This window comes from Gopherus flavomarginatus, chromosome 8 (assembly GCF_025201925.1).
Source record: "Gopherus flavomarginatus isolate rGopFla2 chromosome 8, rGopFla2.mat.asm, whole genome shotgun sequence".
Lineage (NCBI taxonomy): Eukaryota > Metazoa > Chordata > Testudines > Testudinidae > Gopherus > Gopherus flavomarginatus.
In genome coordinates this window covers 68,349,337-68,373,766 of record NC_066624.1, presented here as the reverse complement: position 1 = coordinate 68,373,766, position 24,430 = coordinate 68,349,337, and the positions used below count along the sequence as shown (strand labels likewise).

At 43.4% G+C, this 24,430-nt stretch overlaps 1 protein-coding gene across 4 annotated transcripts; it reads left to right on the top strand.

Annotated features, from left to right (window-relative positions):
* The first annotated feature begins 340 nt into the window (after positions 1-340).
* Positions 341-23,919, top strand: PLEKHB2 (pleckstrin homology domain containing B2). Of its 4 annotated transcripts, none has more exons than XM_050964170.1 (10): positions 341-443; positions 4,155-4,213; positions 4,799-4,875; positions 9,125-9,172; positions 9,840-9,992; positions 11,803-11,905; positions 12,499-12,538; positions 16,207-16,296; positions 17,479-17,587; positions 19,419-23,919. In XM_050964170.1, exons 4-10 carry the CDS (start codon positions 9,136-9,138, stop codon positions 19,553-19,555), a joined length of 669 nt encoding a protein of 222 aa, XP_050820127.1. In that variant the 5' UTR covers positions 341-443; positions 4,155-4,213; positions 4,799-4,875; positions 9,125-9,135; the 3' UTR covers positions 19,556-23,919. The 4 variants fall into 4 exon arrangements, with proteins under 4 accessions (XP_050820127.1, XP_050820124.1, XP_050820125.1 ...); XM_050964167.1 differs by having other exon boundaries at positions 11,800-11,905; XM_050964168.1 differs by lacking the exon at positions 4,155-4,213 and having other exon boundaries at positions 11,800-11,905.
* Positions 23,920-24,430: the final 511 nt, after the last annotated feature.

The following is a 24,430-nucleotide window of genomic DNA, read 5'->3' as shown; positions in this document are numbered from 1 at the left end:
CTCAGGATATTAACCTGAAATCCAGGAAAATGGTAGACTCCAAACAGCCCCTGCAGTATCTCTGGTGCCTGCCTCCTGGGAAAGTGAGGGAGAAAAGTGCCCCCCAATGCTTTTGTTTCAGTTGCGGGCAAAAGGAACCCTACAGCAGCATCCACCCAGCTCTCGAGCCCCGACGATCCAACTGGCCCGGCCCGTGGGCACGGGTGTGGTTACCAACACGTGCACAGAAGCCGGCAGCGCCCGGGGCCTCCCGACCTCGCCCCTGGAAACTACAACTCCCAGCCGCCCCCGGAGCATGCGCAGTAGGATTAGATGAGCTCACAGATCACAGGGCGGGCTGACGTCAGAGGGGCGATGATGAGCGGAGCAGCGCAGTGAGCGTCAGGAAGGAAGCTGAGGTGCCCTGAGCGGGGTTTGTGCGTCAGTTCTGAGGGAAGCAGCAGGTGCGTAGGACTGGGCCCCGGGGCGGGCCCGTGCGGCGGGGGCTCTGCGGTCCTGCCCGGAGCCGGTGCCAGGGCCAGGGCGAGCCGGGCGCGAGCGAGCCGAGGTCGCTGAGACGCTGCCAAGGGGCAGGCGGTGTTTTGTAACCAGCCGGGGTTGAAAGCGCGTCTTGCGCTGCGCCGCTCCGGGCCCCCAGCTGGGGCACAGGGATCATCCTTACCGACTCGGCCCCACCCTGAGCGCGGCTGGCAGGCAGGCTTCGTTCAGGTTTGCAACTCCTGGGTGGCAGGTGCTCCGAGTGCCAGGGCTGGCCCTGGGGCAGAGCGCAGGGAGAAGAAAGCAGCTAGAGACGAGCCAGGGAGACGCCAAGTGTCTGCTTGAAATAAGAGGGACAAGGCGGAGAGGGGGGGTAATAGCTTCTATTGGGCCAGCTTCTGTTGGGGAGAGACACAAGCTTTCAAGCCACACAGAGCTCCTCTTCAGGTAGGGTGACCAGATGTCCCGATTTTAGGCTCTTTTTCTTATATAGGCTCCTATTATCTCCTCACCCCCTGTCCCGATTTTTCACATTTGCTGTCTGGTCACTCTGTCTTCAGGTAGCTGCCTTTCCCACCCCTGAAGAGGAGCACTGTGTGGCTGGAGCCCTTGTGCCTCTCCCCAGTGGAAATTGACCCAATAAAAGATATTATCTCCCCTGCCTTGTCTCTCTCATATCCTGGGAGCCAAGTGGCTACAACACTACTGTCTGCTAAGTGCAGCCAACTCCTCCTTCCCCCAGAAGAGAGAGTTTTCCTCTCTCCCTTTAAATCTGAAAGAATCTCCCACTCCACTGAGGAAGCATGAGGGTGGGTCTGGTAAGCAAACAAAATAGAAACTTCAGTTGACATTACATGGTTTAACTGAAAAGAAGAGGCCTCTTGTCTCCAGCATGTTGCCTGTTAGGATGATATTCCTTGCCCATAATCTGAGCCCAGGTCTACACTACCAGGGGGGTTGACCTAAGATACATAACTTCAGCTACGTGAATAGCATAGCTGAAGTCAGCGTACCTTAGGTCGACTTACCTGGCTGTGAGGACGGTGGCAAGTCAACCACTGCTGCTCCCTTGTCAACTCCACTTCCACCTCTCATGAGCCGGAGTTCTGGAGTCGATGTGGAGCGTGATCGGGGATCAATTTTATCGTGTCTACACTAGATCTCCGATAGATCGATCGCTACCTGCTGATCTGGGTGAAGACTTGGCCTAATCATGTCCTTTCTGCTGAGGTCATCCAAATAAGGACCTAGGGTCTGAGATGTCTATAAAGTGTGGTATTGCCACCTATTAAAAAATCATGAGCCTTATTTAAAAAACAAACAAAAAACAGCCTCATGGTTTTAAATTTGAGGATCTTTTTATTTGTTTTCTGGTTTCTGAGTCTTTAGGTTACACTTGCTTTATTTTTTTCAAGCTTGTCCTCAACCATGAGGACTAGAAATTTCCCTTTTTAATGAAACCTGAGACTCTCATGCACTTTCTTGATTCCAGCACTGGGGCTTTAAGAAAGACACCATATATTGTGAAACTTGTGATTAAACTGAAGGCATCAGGTAGAGCTGATTGAATATATTTTTCAGTTTGGTGGCCCAATGAAAACTTTTTTTTTGTTTCAAACTGAATTTATCTGTGTTTTATTTCTCACTGAAATAAAAAACATGCAAACAATTTCATTCAGGTTTAGGTATTTATAGCTTTGTATATAATTGGTGAGGTTAGGGAGTCCAGACATGTGTTTGGATGAATACAAAAGTGGTGCAGACTTTGAATGCTTTGTAAGCTTTGTATTGTGGATAGACCGGGGAAAGCAGGGCAAGGCATAGTCCTAGTGTAGCCAGGATGGCAGAGATATGAGTTGTTCAATAGTGGAAAGTTATAAGGCATTTCTGGTAACAATAAAGAAACACAGCCACGTAAAACAATCGAATGCATAATGGAGGGGGCGGATTGACCAGGGAAGTAACTGGGATATTATTTCTCTGAGTCATTTGCATCTGAGCTCTGACTTGTGAGTCTCTAGCAGGTTTGAATTGGATGACTTTGGCCCTTTCTAATCTTAGCCTAGATCCTGAAAGTGGCTCTGCGTGGAGCATGTTTACTTCAGCAAGCTTGAGTCTGCCAACATGGAGCCAGTTGCAGGATTGGGAAGTTTAAAAGGCAAAGTATTTCCACTTGTTTCAATGGACATAGCTGGTGGTTGAATTTGGCACTATAACTCTTATTCAGTGAGGTGGGGTAGAAGGGGGAAGGCATGCGGGGGGGGGGGGGGGGGGGGGGGGGGGGGGGGGGACAAGTTTAGGGTGGAGAACACTGCTGTTAAGCCTGAAACCCCCCACCTCAAGATAGGGTAGGGACTGGCTTGTGAACTATCCGGACTCAATGCTAGCATAATTCCAAAACTGATCTTTTTGTAACTAGGTCTTTCTGGGCCTGATTTTCAGACCAGCCTCACCCTGGTTGCTCTTCATTATATTGTTTTAATTCTCCATCCTCAGTCAGTCACAGGAACACTTAACACTACTGAGAGTGTATGTATCTAATGGGTGGGAACAATTGGGTATCTGGGACCTGATCCTGCAGTTAGGTCTGAATTGGCAGACCTCTGCCCAAACTCCCACTGAGATCAAGTTGCAGAACTGGGACCATTGCCATCTTAATTCTATTAATTGTCCCTGTAATTTTCCTTTGCCCTCCCAAAAGCAGATGTAAGTAGGGAAGGCAGATTTTTAAAATCTGCCCCTGGGAATAGTACAAATCTTACAAAAAAAGATTATTGGATATTCTGGATTATATTTACATTTTCTGGAAATGGAAGCTGTCATGTGCAAACAGGAGGAGGAGGAATGCTGCTAATCTGCACAGCGGGGGACACAGCCATAGCTCTTCAGTCCTGCTGCTGTTAATTCACGTCCAGTGTCTGCAGAGCACCATTGCATTATTGCCTTTAGATTTCAGTGATTGATTCATTTATTACAGGTGTCAAGAAAACATCCCAATTTGTTTTAAATCCTGTTTTCATGTAGTAGTTGCACTTCTAAACATTAACTTAAGGCAAATACCACTCCATTATAACTGATCCTATCAAGCTAGCTTTTACAATTTTGGAAATATCTTTAAATTTACTGTTGACTGAATGCATAAATTGTATTTCTTCTCAAAACTGAATATTTCCATACCAGAGGTCCAGGGCAGAACATCTGTTTGGTTTCAGTGCTACTCCCATCTATTTGCTGACAGTAATACATTCTACCTTCCTGTGTGATTTTTATCCTTTTATACACTGGTAGTAAGCGTCATGCACTTAATTAAATTAAGTTTAGTTTATTTTAATTTACTGCAGCACATAACTTCTCATACATGAGATTACATGCAAAATATTGTATAAATAGATGTGTTACCATCTTCAGTTGCTGTTCAACCCCTGGATTTTTTTTTGATGGTAATGATATATCAACAGATTTTTGTATGATACGCTTTTGGACATTCTGCAGGGCTTATCTTTTTTTAAAAAGTAGTCCTCCACTAAACTTTATATGTAGCTTTTAATTGTTCAGAAGAAAAGGTTTCTTGGTCTCTTTTTAAAAAACAAAAAAACTAAAAAAAAAAAAAAAAACAGTTGATGGAAGAAACATGTCTGCTCTATACCACGGGGAGTAACGCTATCTTATTCTAACAGTGTGGGTATGTTTCTGTTGGCGTTCCTGCCTGGATAACAGAATATCTGGAATCCTACAGGTAAGCTGTGCCAGCCTCCTGTAGACCGAATTGTGACAGGCATGGAGCTGCTCTGTAATAATTATGAATATTCTGCATTGACTTGGTTATTGGACATTTACTGAATGATTATATTGGTTTAGTGGTTTAAGGGGGCTGTATGGAAAAACTAAGCAGGAAGGGAAAGAATGGCTCAAGATAAGCTAATTCTCAGAAAACACTTGAGAGTTGTTAAGACACAATGTCCAAATAGGAAAAGGCCTGCACACACTAGAGAGAAAAAGAGGACACTCTCTCAAGAGGGGCAGGAGTTGTTTGGGGGAACCAGAGACACAGAGACAGGGGTGTCTGAAGTGAGGCCTGCTTAGGTTACCAGCTGGGGGTGGTAAGCCTTTCGGTAAGATATGCAGTGGTGGTGTAGCTGTGTCACTCTGAGGATATTGGAGAGACAAGGTGGGTGAACTGATATCTTTTATTGGACCAGTGTGTGTTGGTGAGAGAGAGAAGCTTTCAAGTTTACATAGAGCACTTCTTCATGTAAGAGAGACATGAATGTAGACTTGGTTGTTTTATTAAAATTATTTTTCTACAAATGCTTTTTTTCAGCTGTTAGAATAAACAATTTAAGAAGACTTTCTGGTCACTGTATATACTTCTGGTCACAGACTGCTGAAGAGATCAAGGTGGGTGCAGTAGCAGTTGCTCGAACTCAGTTGGATCTCCTGCTAGGATCAGAACAGTTGATACACAGGATACTGTAGCCTGGGGCCTGGTCTGAGAGTGGCAGAGTTACACCTAGGGATAAGTAAAGGCGTGAGGCCTGATGCCTGAGGATGTGCACTTAGAGATCAGAAAAGGGGCAGAGGAGCAGATGTCATGCTTATGAGGCTAAGAATGTTTTAGAATCTTTTTGTAAGAACTGGGTAGTAAAGCATTACCTAAGTGCTCACTAGGACTTCCATTTTAAACCTTTTTTTTGGTATGTGTGGTAAGGTTTATAATTTGATATTTTTAATAAAGGATCTGAGCTAAAACTGAACAGAGAGTCTCTGCTTAAGAGAACTTTTCCCTTCTAAATTCAGAGAGTACACAGGGGGCAGCTGATACTGGAACTATTTTTGCACTTTTTTCATCTGTAATTACAAATTATAATGACAGTATTTTGGTAGCAGTTCCAATTTCCCCATCTCTAAAAGGGGATAGTTACCATAATTTGCAAGGGTATTGAATCTCCTTTGTAAAGCTCTTTTAGATCCTCAGCTGGAAAGGGGTAGAGAATAGCAAACTTGTTGAAGTATGCCAAATCAGTGAGATCTTTAATGGACATTTTTTGTGTACATTCATAACAAGCAAATGTTGAGTAGTAGGTTCAAAGGAGTCTGAATCTCCTTTAAACTCCTGTGTCTTTCATAGTCTTAATTTACAAGTTAAAAAATTGCACCCGAAGGATTGACCTTGTTGCAGGTTAAAAAACAACATTTTTGTTCTAGCTGCTCTGTCTGAATCACAGCCAGGTGAATAAAACCCAACCCTTTAAAAATAAATAAGTCAAAACATCTGTGTGTTATAAAACAAAATCCCCTCTTCCCTACATTTCCTTTTTGAGGTTTATTCAATTTCCTTTATCATGCAACCAAATCCACAATGTAGCAGCCCAGCAGCTGAGTATAATGTGCAATAGAACTTGGTTTAGTGTAGTGTCCTTTATGTGCAGTATCAAGCATTTTATAGTGTCACTTGAAAGCTAAAGAGAAATAAGAACTTTTTCATTTTAAATAGGTGCAAGTTCAGGAACAACAATGCCTCTCTGAGGGAGATGGAAACAGTTTGGTGTGGGACAAAACAGGTCATAAAGGAGAACTCTTCCCCTCCCCATTAACATTACTCTATGTCCTTTCTGTCCTGGTGAGCTTTTCTGTAGAGTGGATAGCTGGGGCAGGCATTCAGCAGGGACTGAAAGAAGGGCATGGCTGGAAGTTCTGACTGGATGGGGAAGTTAGGGTGGTGATGTAGCATATGAGTTTTGAGAAGTAGAATAGAGGAAGTTCATAGAGTGGCATGAAAAGCAGGGGAACAGTTACGAAATTGATTCGTGTTGGGGAATGAAGACATCATTCTCAGTCACCTGCTGACTCTCACCCCTCCTAGTGGCAAGTAGCAGTTTTAGTTGGGAATGTGTTGCTTTTGTCAGTTCAAGTGAAACTCAAAATTGGTCCTTAATATTGAGAACATAAGAGTGGCCATACTGGGTCAGACCAATAGTCCATCTAGCCCAGAATCCTGTCTCCAGACAGTGGCTGGTGCTAGATGCTTCAGAGGGAATGAACAGAACAAGGCAACTATTGAATGATCCTTCTCCCTCTCATCCACTCCCAGCCAGAGGCTTAGGGACACCCAGAGCATGGGGTTGTGTCCCTGGTCATCTTGACTAATAACCATTGGTAAATGTATCCTCCATGAACTTCTCTAATTCTTAATTGAAACAGTTATTCTTCTGGCCTTCACAACATCCCCTGGCAACAAGTTCTACAGGTCGACACTCCATTGTGTAAAGAAGTACAGTAACTCCTCACTTTAAGTCATCCCGGTTAACATTGTTTCATTGCTGGTTAATTAGGGAACATGCTCGTTTAAAGTTGTGCAGTGCCCCACTCTTACGTTGTTTGGCTGCCTGCTTTCTCCACAGCTGGCAGACTCCCTGCCCCCCCACCCCTCAGCGCCTCCTGCCCGCCTGCAGACCCTGCAGATCAGCGCCTTCCCCCTCCTCCCCTGTCTCCTGCCTGTGGCAGTCAGCTGGCTTGCGGCATTTTGGGGGCAGGAGGGAGGGGGGAGGAGCGAGGACTTGGCACGCAGGCTCCCCCTGCCTCCTGAAGGCCGCACGCCAGCTGATTGCCCCAGGCAGGAGGGAGAGGGGAGGAGCGAGGACTTGGCATGCCTCCTCCCCGTCCCCTGCAACCTGCCCATGGCAATCAGTTGGCTTGTGGCATTTAGAAGGGAGGGGAGGAGTGAGGATGCAGTGTGGGAAATAAAGGGGGAGGAGGTGGGGCCGGGGAGAAGAGACTGGTCAAGGATAGGAGCTTGGAGGAAGAGGGGAAGTGGATGGGCTGAGGGTTGAGCCTGCCCTGGTGCTTGCAGAGTAGGGGAAGCTGCCGCTGCTGCGCAATGTGTTTCTCCTAGCCTACAGCACTTTCAGCCTCCTTACCTGCCTCATCTCCAGTGCCAGTGGGCTGTGCCTGTGGAGGGTAAGGCAGGGGCACCTCCCAACTGTAGTACAGTACCTGTATTAAGTTACTTGTTTAAAATGTATATAATGCCTTTTGTCTGGCAAAAAAAAAAAAAAAAAAAAAATCCCTAGAACCTAACTCCCCCCCCATTTACGTTAATTCTTATGGGGAAATTGGATTCGCTTAATGTTGTTTCACTTAAAGTCACATTTTTCAGGAACATAACTACAATGTTAAGTGAGGAGTTACTGTACTTCCTTTTTTTTTTTGTTTTAAACCTGCTGCCTATTAGTCTCCTTGGGTGATCCTTGTGTTATATGAAAGGATAAATAACACTTCTTTATTCACTTTCTCCTCAAAATTCATGGTTTTGTAGATGTCTAACAGATCCACCCTCAGTCTCTTTTCTAAGATGAACAGTCCCAGTCTTTTTAATCTCTCCTCATATGGAAACTGTTCCAAAACCTTAATATCTTTTGTTGCCTTTCTCTGTTTTTTCCAATTCAAATGTATTTCTTTTTTGAGATGGGGCAACCAGAACTTCTCACAATATTCAGGATTTGGGTGTACTATGGCTTAATGGGTGTATAGTGGCAATATATTCTGTATCTTATTCTCTTTCCTTTCCTAATAGTTCCTAGCGTTGTTTTAACTTTTTTGACTGCTGCCGCACATTGAGCGGATGTGAGAGACCTATCCATGATGTGTCCAAGATCTTTCTTGAGTAATAACAGCTAACTTAGACCCCATCATTTTGTGTGTATAGTTGGAATTACGTTTTTCAATGGGCATTATTTTGCACTTATTGAATTTCGTCTGCTTTTCTCTTGCCCAGTCCCCCAGTTTTGTGAGACCCCTTTGTAATTCTTCAGAGTCAGCTGTGGACTTAACTATCTTGAGTAATTTCTTATCGTCTGCAAACTTTGCCACCTATTTACCCCTTTTCCCAGATCATTTATAAATATATTGAAAAGCACTGGTCCCAGTACAGATCTTTGGGGAGTCTCACTGTTTACTTCTGTCCATGTGAAAACTGACCATTTATTCCTACCTTTTGTTTTCTATCTGTTAACCAGTTACTGGTCTGTGCAAGGATCTTCCCTCCTATCCCATGACTGCTTACTTTGCTTTAGAGCATTTGGTGAGGGACCTTGTCAAAGGCTTTCTGAAAATCCAAGTACGCTATATCCAGTTGATCACCCGTATACTCATACTTGTTGAGCCCCTCAAAGAAATCTAATAGATTATGAGGCATGATTTCCCAGCCATGTGGATTCTTCTCCAACATATTGTGTTCATCTGTATGTCTGATAACACGACTTAGTAAAGAACAGAAATAGGTTACTAGTAGTGAAAGTATCTCCTAACATCATAGGATATTTTTCATTGCATTCACTAATAGTGTAAAAGTTTGTGGAATATTAACTGATCTTTCCTGGGTATCTTCCCAGCTGCCAAAAGATGATCTGGAGAGTCTTCCTGTAACGCTTGCAGATCACTTTTAGATGGTTCAGACTATCCCAGCCATGTAGTCTTTCAACGGTCATGCAGTTGAGAAAAAAGACACTCTTGTGCACACATCAGCTAGATGCACCAAGGTGTTACAAATAGCCAGGATGCCTAGAGATTCCTCTCCCTGATTGATTATTGCAATGTATTAACAATTATGGTTGTCTTTTTTTTACCCCTTCTTCTTTTCTCACCCTAGAGTAAACAGAGATGGCATTTGTGAAGAGTGGATGGCTGCTTCGGCAAAGTGAGTGATGGGCTTTTTACTTTCTTTCCCCAACAGACAGTTTGGCTGTGTGTATCCGTTAGACCATCAGTGGGGAAAAATATGTTTCCCTGTGTCCCATTTAAACAGTTCTACAAGGATGTTCTCAAGGATATTGGACCAAAAGAAACGGTCTATTTTGATAGCCTCTGACCTTTTGGATTACAATAATGGGAACATAGGCATTGCTATAGCTGATGGTTTGGTAGTCGTCTTCTATAAGTAATACTTTGTGGAAAAAAATAAAAACCTAACCAAATGGATTATTATAAGCGGAGCTTGGAAAATTTCCTGGATAACTACTAGCCTTTGCTTATTCACTTGGTCCCGTGTAGTACTTGGTCACTAGCATGCTAGAATCCTGAAGCATTAGGTTGTTTGCTTAAAAAAACAAACTCGCAATAATAATGCTAATCATTAAATAAAAAATAACACATAAGGCCTAGCTATCATGTGCATTATTTGTTGTACGCTGTTTGTCCCTTTCTTTTGAAGCTGAGATTTCCTGATGCACAATGAATTAGCAATCAGTTGTTGGACCCTCAGAATACCTTGTTTCAAGAGTCAAATTGAAAAGCTGCTTTGGCCGTATTAGACATGAGCATTTTCCAATCAGTGCTCCCAGAAGTGACTTTCTCCGTTCTTTTAGGCACTATTTTACGTCGTTGGAAGAAGAATTGGTTTGACCTATGGTCTGATGGCCATTTGCTATTCTATGACGATCAGCAGCGGCATGACATAGAGGATAAAGTCCACATGCGAGTGCACTGCATCAACATCAGAGTGGGAAATGAATGCCGAGGTAGAACGTGTGCTTTTCTATTTTAAAAATTTCTTTCCTGATTCCATACCTGTAAATGAATAAAGGGAATGGCTTTTCACAGCATTGTATCATGTGGTAGATCATCTTGGCATTTGCCACAATTCATCTATAAAACACTACTTGAGTGGTGGTGAACTTGTGGTATATGACACGGATTCTGCTGGCATATATTCTGAGTAAAGGGCTGCACTATAGCAGAAGTGAATTGGGGATACGGATAGCAGACTGCTGATGCACCTGATGTCATGTGCTTCTGATGGACATTGTGGAGTTGGCACTGTCCAGAGGCTTGGGAGGAGAAAAGAGAACTAGAGGGATGGGCCCCATCCAAGTACTAGCAAGCTTATTTCTAGCACACCCTTTTTTTAGAGACACTTGTTCACTTGATACTTGATGGACCAGAAGGACACCAGTGGTAGAGTGTATTTATTTGGTAAAGAAACACCATTTCAGTGGGCACAACCCAGCAAGAAATACACACACAGCATTGACTGGTGATGTTCAGGCTGGTGCTCTCCACGGTGTCCTGGGGAGGCTGCAGCTCCTTTCGTTCTGCATTCTGTCCTGCCATTGTATTCAGTGTGCAGCCAGCACATAGGGAACAAGGCTGGCCTTTGCTTATGCAGGGCCCTATGCATGGGGCCTTATCTAGCTGTCTCCTTGCCTGTAAATGGGATTATAGCGCTCTGGCTAGTGATTTGGAATGTGGACACCTGGCTGACTCGGCTCCTTTGTGGCTGTATTAAGCAATACAGGGCTAAGACCTCCGGTTGAGAAGGATCAGGTTGATTAGCAATCCACTCCCATGAATATTTTTCCCCAGATTTCAGCATGACCTTCCCTGGTAGGCAGCAAGGCTAGCATGTCTTTCTTGTTGAGGAGAGGATATACTCACTGAACTAGTGTGCTCTTAGCACATCATTACTCTCTTAACACTGGTGTTCTGCTTGGTCTAGTAACAGGTAAGTGATTCTTCATCATTGCAGCTTTTTAAATTCAAGATGTGTGTTTGGTTTAAAACTGGTTGAGGCTTCAAGTTGCAAATGGCTTCATGGTCTGAAAAACTGTTGCATGTCTCCTAAAGCACAAAATTGCTTGGGTCTCCTGAGCTGATGCCATATGTGCAGGCAGCTTCTGATTTCAGGAAGGAGAGAGCTTGAAGAAGTTTAATCTGTGTTTGCCTGTATTTTATTTTTTTTACCCACTTGGACAAGACGGATTTGTGCATGCAGTTTTGTCTCTAACAGAACCTTTAGCCTAACATTTTATATACAGTAACAATGAAATCCAAGCTGGTAGGCCAGAGTCCTTCCCTAAGAGGCTTTTGACTAACAGTCAGTCTAAGCTGTAGTAACTGTCTCCTGTCCTGATGGAGCCCCTATTCTAGGGATATGTCTACACTGTGATTGGCCTGGGTTAGCTGACTCGGGCTTGCGGGGCTCAGGCTGTGGAGCTATAAAATTGTGGTGTAGACATTCGGGCTTGGGCTCTGAGACCCTATGAGAGGGATCCTGGGTGCCAGCCTGGGCCCAAATGTCTACATCACAATTTTTTAACCCCATAGTTGAAGTCAGTTGACCCAGGCCAGCTGCAGCTATGCTGTGGGTCTTTTATCGCAGTGTATATGTGCTGTAGGAGACCAAAACCTGTATAACTCAAGCTCATTGCTTTACTCTAACCTGACCAGAAAGACTGAGACAATGAGAATTAATTAGAATCTTCAAGAGGTTAAGGATTTTGTTTTCCAAGATATTAAATGGAAATCTTTTGCTTTCTTTTTCTGGAGTAGATTTCCAGCCCCCAGAGGGGAAGCCAAGAGACTGTTTGCTGCAGATTGTTTGTCGAGATGGGAAGACAATCAACCTCTGTGCAGAGAGTGCAGATGACTGCTTGTGAGTTTCCAAAGAATGTTGTTTAATATGCTGTACTTAGCTCTTTGTAGCCCAAGAATTGGCCCCAAATATTCTGGAATTCCTCAAGGTAGCTGCATACTGGCGAATGCTGAGAGGAAGAATGTTTCTTTGGTACGGGCTCTTGTTCGCCTTCTTGTTAGGTTACACCTTGGCACAGGTGCAACTTGGCTGAAGGGATAGTGGGGACACATCTGTGTCCCTCCCTCCACTCCAAATTGTTACTTTAGTAGTGATGCCCCATCCTCCGTGTGGCTGCAGGTCTCCTGCGTCTTAATGCCTGGCTCTTTGTTGCCCTTCTTTGTATTCAAACAACAAGGGAGCCCTAAAACAGCACGTTCCTCCTGCCATAGCTTATGGACTGTACAGAGGAATTAATACCTCCTTCCTGCAATCTCTCTATGCATATGTCCTACCTTAACTTTAGGCTACCTTCACCCACAGCAACTTCAATATACATTTTCCACCATATCACTTGGCTCCTGCTGTACATTTTAATGGCTAACTATATTTTGTTCAGAATCTTACCCCACATTTCTTGTATCTCTTTATCCATTAAATAATGTTTCTTGCAGGGCATGGAAAATTGCTCTCCAGGATGCTAGAACAAATGCGGTAAGTACACTGTGAATGTTTCCATAGTGATGGGGTAGGGAGGGAGTGTGTGTGAGTGGCAGTCAGTGGCCTAGCAATTTTCCTTCACACTGTCTTCAAGAACCCATTTGAATTGTGCTTTGTCCCGCATCGCCTGGGCCAGAAAGGGGTATATGAGCATCATGGATCTGGTGCCCACAACTTTGGTAGAAGAAGGTTTTGTGTCCGTGCATGCTAGATAAAGATGAAAAGTGATCTTTTGGAGTGCCGCAGCTACTGTGCTGTAAGGCTCATTGAAGGAGGAGTCTCAGAAAGCATTGTTATGGGGAAAAGGCTGATCTGTAGACAAAGAATGAACATCGATCGGCACTGGGCACTTATGAATTCTTTTATAGTTGGTAAAGATACACTCTGGCTGTCTCACGCTCTCACTGCCGAGTGGGATCAGGTCCATCTAGATGCAGGTAATCTACAGGGAAGCCAGATAATGGTGGGGTGTGTGTATGTGCAGAGAAACTTCTAGCTGAAATGAGTGGCAACTAGGTTTATGTAGATATTACACAGTTGCTTAGACTCACTTGTAGAAGATGCAAAATCTGCCTTTGCAAGCTGCTTTACGTAGTTCTGTGGAACTTGTACTGTATAGAACTAACTTCAGAAACTTGGGCTTCAGCAAAAATGGTTCATGCATGTATTCAAACTGGATAACTGCATGCTGAAATGCGTAGTTTGTGTTTGCAGTTAACATTGTGTGTGTCTTTTGAGTTAAATGTTCTCTCTTGTATCTAAATACTGCCACTGTAAACTCCCTGGAAAACGGAATAAAAACCCTTTTGTTAGTACCTTAAGTTTCGCTCTAATGAAAAATGGCTTATTCACTCCCTCATCTGTAAATACAGATCTGTGCTCAGTTGTAAACCCTTGCAGCTTATGATATAACTTGTGGCATTAACTCTGCTGGAAGGCCTAGCCATCCTACTTCTGCCATTGACTCACTTTATTTGCCTTTTTTTGAGGCTGGCTCATAGAGCACTTTCTGGCAATAGCTTTCCCCAAATCGGTAAAGTATTAAGTATTAAGGGGATATGTGCACTGCAGCTGGGAAGTGCGATTCCCAGCATTAGTTGGCAGACCTGGTCTATCTCAGCTCAAGCTAGCACACTAAAATAGCAATGTGGACATTACTGCCCAGGTGGTGGCATGGGCTAGCCACCTGAGGTCAGACTTGAGGGGCTGGGTTGGCTTGAAATGGGGTGGTGAGCCTAAGCTGCTGCTAATTTGACAACATCCATGTTGCAGTTTTTAGCATCCTTTCTCAAGCTGAGCTGGCACAAGTTTTGTCTGTCCCTGCTTTAAGCACACATCTCAGCTGTAAGATAGATATATCCTTAGATACCAGGTCTCTGAAATACTGCAGCTCCACTGGGAAATACTGACCCTTGCATCCAAAGGCTTATTTCATAGTCCTGGCACCCACGTTGCCACAATAGCTGCTACATCCCATCATGTGACACAATTTATAGTTTTGGATACCCGAAATAGTAATTGTAGTGTGGTAAAAGTGCTGTTTTCTTGTACCAAGTAACTGCTTTACAGTGCAGAATGCCACATTATGCTGCATTGTGGTGTTAAACAGAGGGCAAAGGAATGAATCTGTGAAAACCAGAGGGGGTGCAGAACTCCTGGTTTACCCTTGAATCAGTATCATTGCACATAATTCAAAAACATAGAGGGTTTTGTAAACATTCAGTAACCTCGATGCTGAAGCTAACTGGTAGCCATCAGTGTTGCAAATTATGCCCTAACTAATGTCTTGGGCTATGTCTATGCTTATGGTGGTGTGTGGAGTACATACACTGCACGCTCCCCTAGCATGGGTATAAATAGCAGTATAGATGCTGAGGCACTACTTTGGCAGTAAAGACATGACAGAACCTTGGATTATGTTCCCTATGTGGCTATCCACATGCCCAGACAGTGCCTCAGTGGTTTGAGCATTGGCCTGCTAAACCCAGGGTTGTGAGTTCAATCCTTGAGGGGGCCACTTAGGGATCTGGGGCAAAAATCAGTACTTGGTCCTGCTAGTGAAGGCAGGGGGCTGGACTTGATGACCTTTCAAGGTCCCTTCCAGTTCTAGGAGATTGGTATATCTCCTATTATTATTATTATTTATTTATTATCTACACTGCTATTTTTAGCAATGCAGTGTCCCACTGCTGGAGCCTTTCTGCACCGCAGTGAAAGACTTGAGCAGAGGGATAAGACTCCAGCAGCTCCCTGCTGCCAGAGCCTTTAACTGCTAATTGTAGCTATGCACTGCAGTGATATGCTACATATATACTACAAACTGCCATGAGTGTAGATGAGGCCTTAGAGAGTGACCTTCAGATGCTATTTACTGTTAAGCCTCTACGATAAGATTTCAAATAAAAAAGAAGTTGAAGTATTCAAAGTCCATCTGCAGGCATCTCAGTGATCATACTTTCAAAAGTGCTGAGCATCCAGCAGCAGCCACTGACTTCAGTAGGAATAGCTGGGTGCTTCCCACTTCTGACAATTAGGTCACTTAGGCTCTGATCCTGCAAACTCTTACATACCTGAGTAGTCCTATGACTTCAATGGAAGCCCTTGTGTGTATAAATCTACTTGTGTGTGTTTACAGGGAGGGAGGGAGAGAATGTTTTTAGGAGCTTATGGGAGCAGTACAGATATCAAGCTAGCCTTTTTCTTATGGAAAGCCTCTGGTGGAATAGGAGGAGCATTGTGCATTGCCACAACTAGGGGAAAACACCCAAGGCTGTTCTGAAACTTAAACAAACCACTGGAAATCTGCAGTGGTTATTGTGAGAGTTACTTCCCCGCCCCTTCTCACTGCCTTTGGATGGGACACAGATTCAGCAGAGGTTGCTTCTAAAAATAGCTGCAGTGTAATGTTTTAAATTGTGTGTTTCTACAAACAGCTGAAGGAAGAGGACTTTGAAATGTAGATCTGCTATTTTCTGGTTCTTGTCTTATTTGTAGGCAAAGTACATGGGTTGCTGAGAAGCTTAAGTCACTGGTATGAAATGTTTGGGTGCAGCTGTGATCTTTACCTTTGATCCTTATAGGCTAACATCTGTACTCAGTTGCTCTGTGTAATTCTGTTGAGCTCAGTGGAATTACTCCAGAGCAACTGAAAGCAGAGTATATGAACTTGTGTGAGAAGAATGCTCCTTCCCCACCTACAAATTAATCAGTTTAACCTGAACAAGAAAACTATAACCTATCAGTTGAAAACATTAAGGTAAGGGAATGAGTCAGAGGGAAAAAAAATAGTTGATTCAAGCAGCTGATCTGCATAGCTGGCTCCTACCTGGCCATCTGGCTGAAGCTTTTCTCCCCTATTCAGTTTCCTGCTGCGGCATTATGTCATGCACTCTGTCCTCTTTCTTCTTGCTGTGGATCACCCCATGAAGTTATATCCTCTAGAAAACCTTGGTGTCTGTACTGTGTACTACTGTAATAAAGCTCCTCATTTAAATCATAGGCATGGTGTGGTGATATTGACACTTGTCAGTAATAAATATACTCAGGAATTCTAGGAACACTTGAGTTTACTGTTGAGTCACTTTTACGTTTAGTCCATATTCTAGTCTGTTCTCTTGTATGTAAAGAAGTGAATAACTGCAGTCTGCTTTGTTAATGTTTAGGGCTATGTTGGTTCTGAAGCGATGTACGATGAGACTGCAATTTCCTCAGCTCCTCCCCCATACACAGCGTACGCTACCCCATCACCTGAGGTAGGGGTGTAATAAGTAAGCATAAAATAAGTGTGAAAGACAGTATTGAACACTCTGACTCTGTTCCTTGGAAGTGCTATTGGTTTGACTTTTTTCTTAAACATAATTTTATTTTTAAATGGAAAAAACTCAAGATTTAAAAAATGAGTACTGGTTTAGGGTGCCCAGCTTGAGGCACCTTTAAAGGGTCTTGACTTCTGAATGGTTGCTCAGCACTTCTGAAAATCAGGCCCCTTTAAGATATCTCAGATTGGGCAGAGAAAAATGGAGGCACGCCAAAATCACTAGTCACTTTTGCAGATCTTGGTCATATGTCCTTAATTGTGGGTTTTCACCCTTAATATAAGGAGATGCAATAATTTTTTGGAAGGCTTTGACAATGTATCTGCACTTCCAGGATAAAAATTTTATTTTATAAATGAAGCTGACATTTGTAAAACAGATAGGGACTTTGTGTCCAGGATTTCATAGTAACTCAGATAACTATAGTTCCCAAAAGTACGTGCGTGTGTGTGTGTATATAGCTAGGTGTAGATTCTGTTTTCACAGAGGTTAGGATGGGGCAGCAATTGGACAAAAATACTTGCTGATCTCAGTATGTTCTTACTTATACTACGTGATATATTATTTAAATACTGGTCCTTTTCTGTGCTACTGATTGGGCTTTGGAACAGAACAACCAGTCTCTTGTTTATAAATAGTTTTGATTGTGAACAGCAGTCACAGTGAGCAATATACTTAATTCCTGTAGATTAGTGAAAAGACTGCCGCCGAAGAGGTGTGGCCATAGGGCGTTTATCATGAGGGATCGGGGATGTTAACACAACATTACTGGTCCCATCTTGTCAACTGCTGAATGGCTGTGCTTTTTTAGCATATCACAAGACAGGATTATATAGAAGCCATGGCCAGCCACACTCATGTGTATTAAGTGACAGCATTATTATAGTTCTATAATGGCTAAACTTGGTGGTGCAAGAACTGAAGATGTTGACTTGCAAAATACTGTGGTTAACTATATGGGAAGGTCTCCCACGCCCATTTCACAGCACAGAGCTGCCTTCCACATAGTAAATTTTGATTATCCCTAAACTGCACCAGCAATGGGGTGGAGAGTTAAGCACTTTAAACAAACCTAAAAGATGCAAAACATCTTCTAATAGATACATTTAATTTCCCCAGGTTTATGGCTACGAGCAGTACAATGGTGCATATCCCCCTCCTGGTCATCAAGTCATCTATGCCTCTAATGGACAAGCCTATGCTGTTCCTTATCAGTATCCATACCAAGGTAATGAATACTAACTCCTTTCTCCAGCTTGGTTCATACACTTTCTAATCAAGACTAAAGTTACTATGAAGTAATATCTTTCCTATTGAATATTGCCATCACTCTTGATGCTGAATATAGCGGTAGGTGTTTTTTAGAAGGAACCCCCTGTTTGCCCTAACCACTGGACTAACCTTTCCCTTTTGAGAGGAAGGAGGTAATTATCACTAGAACAAAGTCAGGAAGTGAAGAATTCTGTGTTCAGTTGAAGCCATTCTGGGGATTTAGGAAGAGACTGTACTGACTCAAGATGGAAATTGTCCAACAGATTTGGCTTAACACATCTATGTGCCCAGAACATTCTATGGGAACATTATCTTCCCCTTCGACTTCAGTGCGTTTTTTACCAAGCCCTTAAAGACCACAAGCAGTCAGGACCTTAGTTCTAAGTCACTCAACCACCCCCTCTTGCACATAGTGCCCTCTGGCACCGTGCTTGGCCCTTGGTTTAGTACAGACTCTCTGAGAGAGAAGGTCCCGCTTAGTGAATTGCTCTGAGCACTTCCTGCTGCATCTAGGTTTTCCCTAGAGAGTTCTTCTTCCAAGTGCCAACCTTACAGGAAGACCTGAGGAGTTGCAGGGGCAGCGGGGGTGACTTCTAAGTAGATGGAGACTTTATCCAATGCAGAGATGTGTTGGCTTTGGATATAGTAATAGACCTTTGCAGTTATATATGGCACTTGATCTGAAGATCTCAAAATACAAACATACATGAATTAAGCCCACAACACTCTTTTTTGAGGTTGGGAATTTTATCTCCATCTTGAATATTGAGAAACTGAGGCACAGAGATTACGTAACTCATTCAAGGCCATATAAGGAATGTGTGGCAGATCCAGGAGTAGAATCTACGTCTCTGGTTGCCTAGCCCTATGGCAGGGGCGGGCAAACTTTTTAGCCTGAGGGCCACATCGGGTTTTGGAAATTATATGGAGGGCCAGTTAGGGGAAGCTGTGCATCCCCGAACAGCCAGGCATGGCCCAGCCCGGCCCCCATCCGACACCTCCGCTCCCCGTTTCTCACCCCCTGACCCCCCCCACACTCTGCCCATCAACCCCCCTGCTCCCTGTCCCCCAACTACCTTCAGTGCCCCCTGCTCCCATTCAACCCCTGTTCCCTGTCCTCTGACTGCACCAACCCCTATCCACACCCCCAGCCCCTAACCACCACCCCGAACTCCCTCTATCCAACCCCCCCTACCCCCTTGCTGCGCTGCCAGGAGCGGAAGTGGCTGGCAATGCTACAGCTGCGCCGCCCGGCTGGAGCCAGCCATGCCACCGCACAGCACAGAGCACCAGGTCAGGCTGGGCTCTGCAGCTGCACTGCCCCAGGAGCTCACAGCCCTGCCACCCAGAGCATTGCGCAGGCAGTGGAGCGAGCGAGCTGAGGCTGCGGGGGAAGGGGAACAGCGGGGGAGGGGCTGGGGGCTAGCCTCCCAGGCCAGGAGCTCAGGGGCCGGGCAGGAGGGTCCCATGGGCTGGATGTGGCCCGCGGGCCATAGTTTGCCCACCTCTGCCCTCTGGGCTAGCCATAGGATATACTTCTCCCATTCTGTGATGTTGGGGAAGGCTGCTGTCTGTACTCTGTCCTAGCAGGATCAAGAATTGGCATCAGCACCCAGCTCCGAGGGGAGCTGATTTTTACTGTACCCACTGCAAGGAAAGCTATTGTTACAATGTTCAAGTATATGAGGTGGGAGACAGTGGGTGAATGCCTAGGCTTTTCAGGCCTGCATCTAAATCAAAACATATGTACAAACTCTCTTCCTAACCAAACTGTTACTACTTTCTAGGACCTTATGGCCAGCCCCCTGCAAATCATGTCATCATTCGAGAACGTTACCGTGACAATGATGGAGACCTTGCACTGGGCATGCTCGCTGGAGCAGCGACTGGAATGGCCCTGGGATCACTGTTCTGGGTCTTCTAGATTCCCTGGGATCTCTTGTCTTTGTAGCTCCAAAAAACCTTTATTCTTCTCGTGCAATAATACATTTTGCAAAGTACTGTTTACTGTAAAGGTTTTTAATAAGACAAATGCAGAAATACCTTATTTTTAGTAGTGACATCTTAATTATAATTAACCCACTTTTACCTATCCCAAGGCAAAGGTTTAAAGGCACCATTTAATTGAAATATGGTTAAAGATGCACTTCAGAATTTCAAGAGAGCTTTTTTTATGAAGCTTGGCTGTCTGACTGACAGATTTATATTCTGCCCATTGATCAGTGATCAACATTAGTACCAATGTACTGTTATAAGCAAAGGGTTAAGGGCTGTCATTTTGTCACCAGTCTTAAGAACAGACTGTTAACATAAAGACTCCAGAACAAATGGTTATTTTTAAGCCTTGAATGGTCTAGCAGCTGGACTAACTAACGTTAGCATGTTACAGTGCAGTAGCAGCCAAGTGTATCGAAGTCAGGTATTCAGGGAATTTATGCTATTGACTTCACAAAACACTCCTGAAGACAGACAGACACACGCAGGATTCTATTAATTGTCACCCTAGGGTGATCTCCATTTTTCAGTAGCTGGCACTGAATTTTCGTAAACTGATGTGTAAATGTGGAGGGTTATTGCAATACATAGGCAGTGGAGTTAGCATACCCACTTCCCAAACCCATTTTACAAGACAAAATCCTCACCAAGGAGATCGGTACGGTGAGGAAATACTCCTTAATTCCTTCTCTATAAGAAATTTGAATGATTTCAGTACTTGTAAAGCGAGAGAAAAATCTGTTACCAATACAAACCTTTTCTTAACCTAGTCCACAAGCCTCTAAGCAGTTGGGTCTCAGATTTTAATAGCAAGGTAACGAGATAGGATGGGGAGATTCTGGGATCTGAGCAGAGGTTATTTCCCATGCCCAGTCACAAATACATTGGTAGGGAAGGGGCTGTTGTGTGCAAGGTCCTGCACCTGTGCTCGGCTTTTGTCACTGCTCTTTGTACCATGTCCAGAGAAGATCGCTGATCATTCATCCTTGCAGTGCTGGACCTGGCAGTACCGCTAGGTGTGTGTTAAAAGGGTAAGCTGGAGTTGGTTTGAGGTGGGGACCATGGATGAATAGGAAAAGGAGGAGCAGACAGAAAACAGATTGAGAGAAAAAGAAAATGAGAGAGAAACTCTAGTGGACCTTGTATGCAGGCTATGCCGTGTTTCATGGTACGGACCAGTGTGTCACAGATGAGATGTAGATCCGCTTTTCCTGTTGGTTACTTTACCATCCCATCAGTTGCCCATAGCAAGGTCTTGCCTGGTGGTGAGTATATGGATGCTGTGATGTCTGGGGAGGTTGTGTGTATATAAAACCCAATCTCTGACAGGGACCATTAGCTCCCCATTAAAGGAATTCTCTTCCTGTCACGCTTCCTATTTAAGAAACACCCCAAGGAACTGTTCCCTTCTTTGACTGGTTCACGACTGCTGAGTGGTTTCTCATTCCTGACCAGTTGCAGAGTCCTGCTTTATAATAGAAACTGAGCTGTACTGGGCATGGTGGAGGAACCAATGAGCAGACATGTACATGCTTTCTTTTTGGGAAAAAGGCGTAGGGTGCCTAAGCTTTGATCTTTGTAGAAAGTTGTCTTATTTTTATACTTCTGCTATTTTTGAGCTTCCTATAACGATGCTGTCTTAATATTTTGAGCCTTTTGCCTCTTTAAGCTTTCAGTTGGAAGTCGATTAAAATCCTCAAGGTGTGGAAGCCAGAGTATGTGAGGGAAGATGAAAGTAGATGGGATCTAGCAGCCATATTAGTTTTTGATGAGAAGGAATAAAGTTGTCTTAACCCAGACAGACTACGCAGCTTTAGGTTATGCTGTACAACCAATATGGGACTCTTCAAGACGGGAAAGTTTGGTTAACAGCCAGTGAGAGAGCAAAATTTTTGTGACTGTTAGGGTCAGCTGTCATAAATGGACACATTTTAAAATCCACTGAAAATAAATGTTCTAATGAGAGTGATGATACCTTGGACATATTGCTAATTATGGACCTGAACCAAAGCCTACTGGAGTAGTGTCCTTCGGTGAACTTCAGGGGGCTTTGGAACAGACTGTATTTTACTAATTCTGCCCTTATGTGCATGTAATGGCTCCTAGTGAACTCAGCAGGCACTGCACATGTTCATCCAAGAAAGCGTGTTATAAGAACATGTGTTGTGCAGAAACAGCACCTGGCATTTCAAAAGAGGAATAAGCCTATTAAAAAGAATACATTTCCCAGAAGGGAAACTGGCCCATGCACTAATCCAAAATATTTGAAATGAATCACTGAATCCTCTCTAAGAGCCCAGTCCTGCCGTGTGTTCAGTATCTTGATGTTCATGACAGATGAGGGTGCTATGCTCTTCCCAAGTAAATGAATATTTGTTAATATTCCAAGACTTGATGTTACATGGAACTGGTTGTATCACAGTAGTACAGAACCCTATTTGGAGCTCTCCAATCTGACTAGCTGTATGGAACACCCATAGATCACATATTCCTGTGCTATTTTGTGTGTAACATGAAGAAAATAAAAATAGCTACATATAACTCCAACTTTTATGTGTGTGGTTTGTTAGATTGTAATGGTGGTGAAAGCAAAGCACACAATAGATCAGTCTAGTAACTTAGCATTCATATTTTTGCAGGGACTGTTGACCGCAGCATGGGAGTTCTGTGTCTTGTGCTGAAAGCATAAAATTGTATCTAAGTCCCTGATTGTAGCAATAAAAACCATAAGGAAAAGGAACTTTTGCTGTTAGAATTTTCATGTGTACAGTTTAGTTAAAGTTTTTAAACTGTTTTTTTAAGACACTGATTTCTTTCATTATGAGCTTTCAAATAAAAAAGAAAGATGATCAAACTAAAAAAACCAGACATTGCAGAGTAATACCTTTAAAAGGAAAATCCTTGAAGAAAAGCTGAAGGGTCCAATTGGCTTCTATTATGGTAGACTGCTTTCAAACAAAATCTTGGCAGCTGCTTGTACTAATCAATCTAATAGCATTTGTTTATAGCTGTTAAGCACACATATTGAACTATATTGGAGCATATAATCAAGATATTGGTTCCTTTGGTGCTGGGAATCAGAACTTTAAAGGCTTCCTGTTTATGATGGAAGATCCAGACAAAGTAACACTGAGCAGTTAAGCAGAGATTTCATGCTTCAGATAGAGAAGGCTTTGGTGGATAGCCACTCAACTTCCTCACAGTTAATAATGAGATGGACCGTATATAGCAGCCCATAAATCCACTTCCCTGAAACACTGGCTTGCATCTAATTCGTCAGGATTAAAGTAACAGCTTTATTGTCTGGGTGGCTACATGGCAATGGGCTTTTCCTCCACCACCACCAACTCAGATGTGCTGAGCATTGTCAGTTTCCATGGACCCTAACGGAAACTGCAGGAGCTTGGCACCTGTGAAAGTCTGCTCATTCATGAGCAACTTTGCTTTGTTTCAGAAAAGCTTAATAGGACAGCAGCAGTGATGAAGATGATCTAGTCTGACTTTGAATTTTCAAAGCTGGCTGAAAACTTGGTCCTAAACAGACACTTCCTTCTGAATCATGGTAAATCACTTAAGCACATGCTGTGGTGAACCAGGGCCTGATACTAGATCTATGTAGATCTATTGGAGCTATACAGGTGCTACCGTTTCATTGACTTTTTTCCAAGTAAGATACTACGTTAGGGTGGCAGAATTGGGTCCATAGTGACGAATGTATGTTCAGCTTAAACTAAAACATTCGCAGAGACCTTGAGCCGATTGTCAAATGTGACTTGTGATTTCTTTGTTTTGGTTTTTGGGGCAGTGCCCAACTTGAGAAACATAAGAGGCCTGATTCTGAGGGAAAGTGGATATTTGCCACTTTAAAATCTCAAGTGGGGTTCCCAAAATCACTATTGAAAATTTAGACCATAGACATTTTATTATAATTTTTTTTTTTTTAAAAAAAGGTTCTGAAAGCCAGTGTGTCAGTGAGCTGCTAGAGGTGTATGTGCCTGAGAGCTGGGGATTAGAATTATTATGGGAAGAGCAGTAGCATTGTCTAGTTTTGTTTTGTTTTGTTTTTTGGGAAGACGCCATTTCCTTTGTTGTGGGGTGTATTCTAACCAGTGCCTAGCAGGATCTAGTTTCCAAAACCATGGCACAGAACGGTCAGCTTTTTGTTGGGTCTTCACTTCTAGCACCACCTAGCAAAGTTCAACAAGGAAGCAAAAAGGAAATTTGACCAATATGTTTCTCAAGCATGTGTCTGGTTTTCCCTTCTTCTTCTCTCTCTTCCCCCCTGCCCCCCCCCCCCCAAATGTAGAGCACATGATATGGATGATACAGAAGCGACACATCAGACAATATATAGATAATATAGGCTAGCATCAACATAAATTTTCATTCTAAGATGCTTTAGTGTTCTTACCCCATGCTCTGTATCTACTGTTGTCCTTTCCCTTATGTCCCGTTCTCTCACTATGCAGTTCTAAATTTATAGTGAAAATTCTTATCAATAAAATGGTTATTAAACTGCAAGCTCATCTTTGTTTTGCTTTTTTTTCTCTTAAATAAGTCTCTTGTTCCAGTAGCTTGTAAGTAGGTGTACATTTACAAACATGTGTCCAGCTTGTACAAAACCATGTTTCACTTTACAGGGAGGTCCATGGTGTGAATACTGGAATTGTCTGCATATACAAACTTTCCAGAGCAATTATCAATGATGTTTTGCTTTGTTCTGCAGAAAAAAGAACTGAAGCCTGTGAGGTTAGAATTTACTCACCTTTGTTTAGATTTGTATACTTCAGGCTGAAAGCATCAG

Coding starts and splice junctions, on each gene's coding strand:
- PLEKHB2 (XM_050964168.1), top strand. CDS start 9,136: ATGGCATTTGTGAAGAGTGGATGGCTGCTTCGGCAAA. Junction 9,173..9,839: donor TGGATGGCTGCTTCGGCAAA/GTGAGTGATGGG, acceptor CCGTTCTTTTAG/GCACTATTTTACGTCGTTGG. Junction 16,297..17,478: donor ACGCTACCCCATCACCTGAG/GTAGGGGTGTAA, acceptor TAATTTCCCCAG/GTTTATGGCTACGAGCAGTA.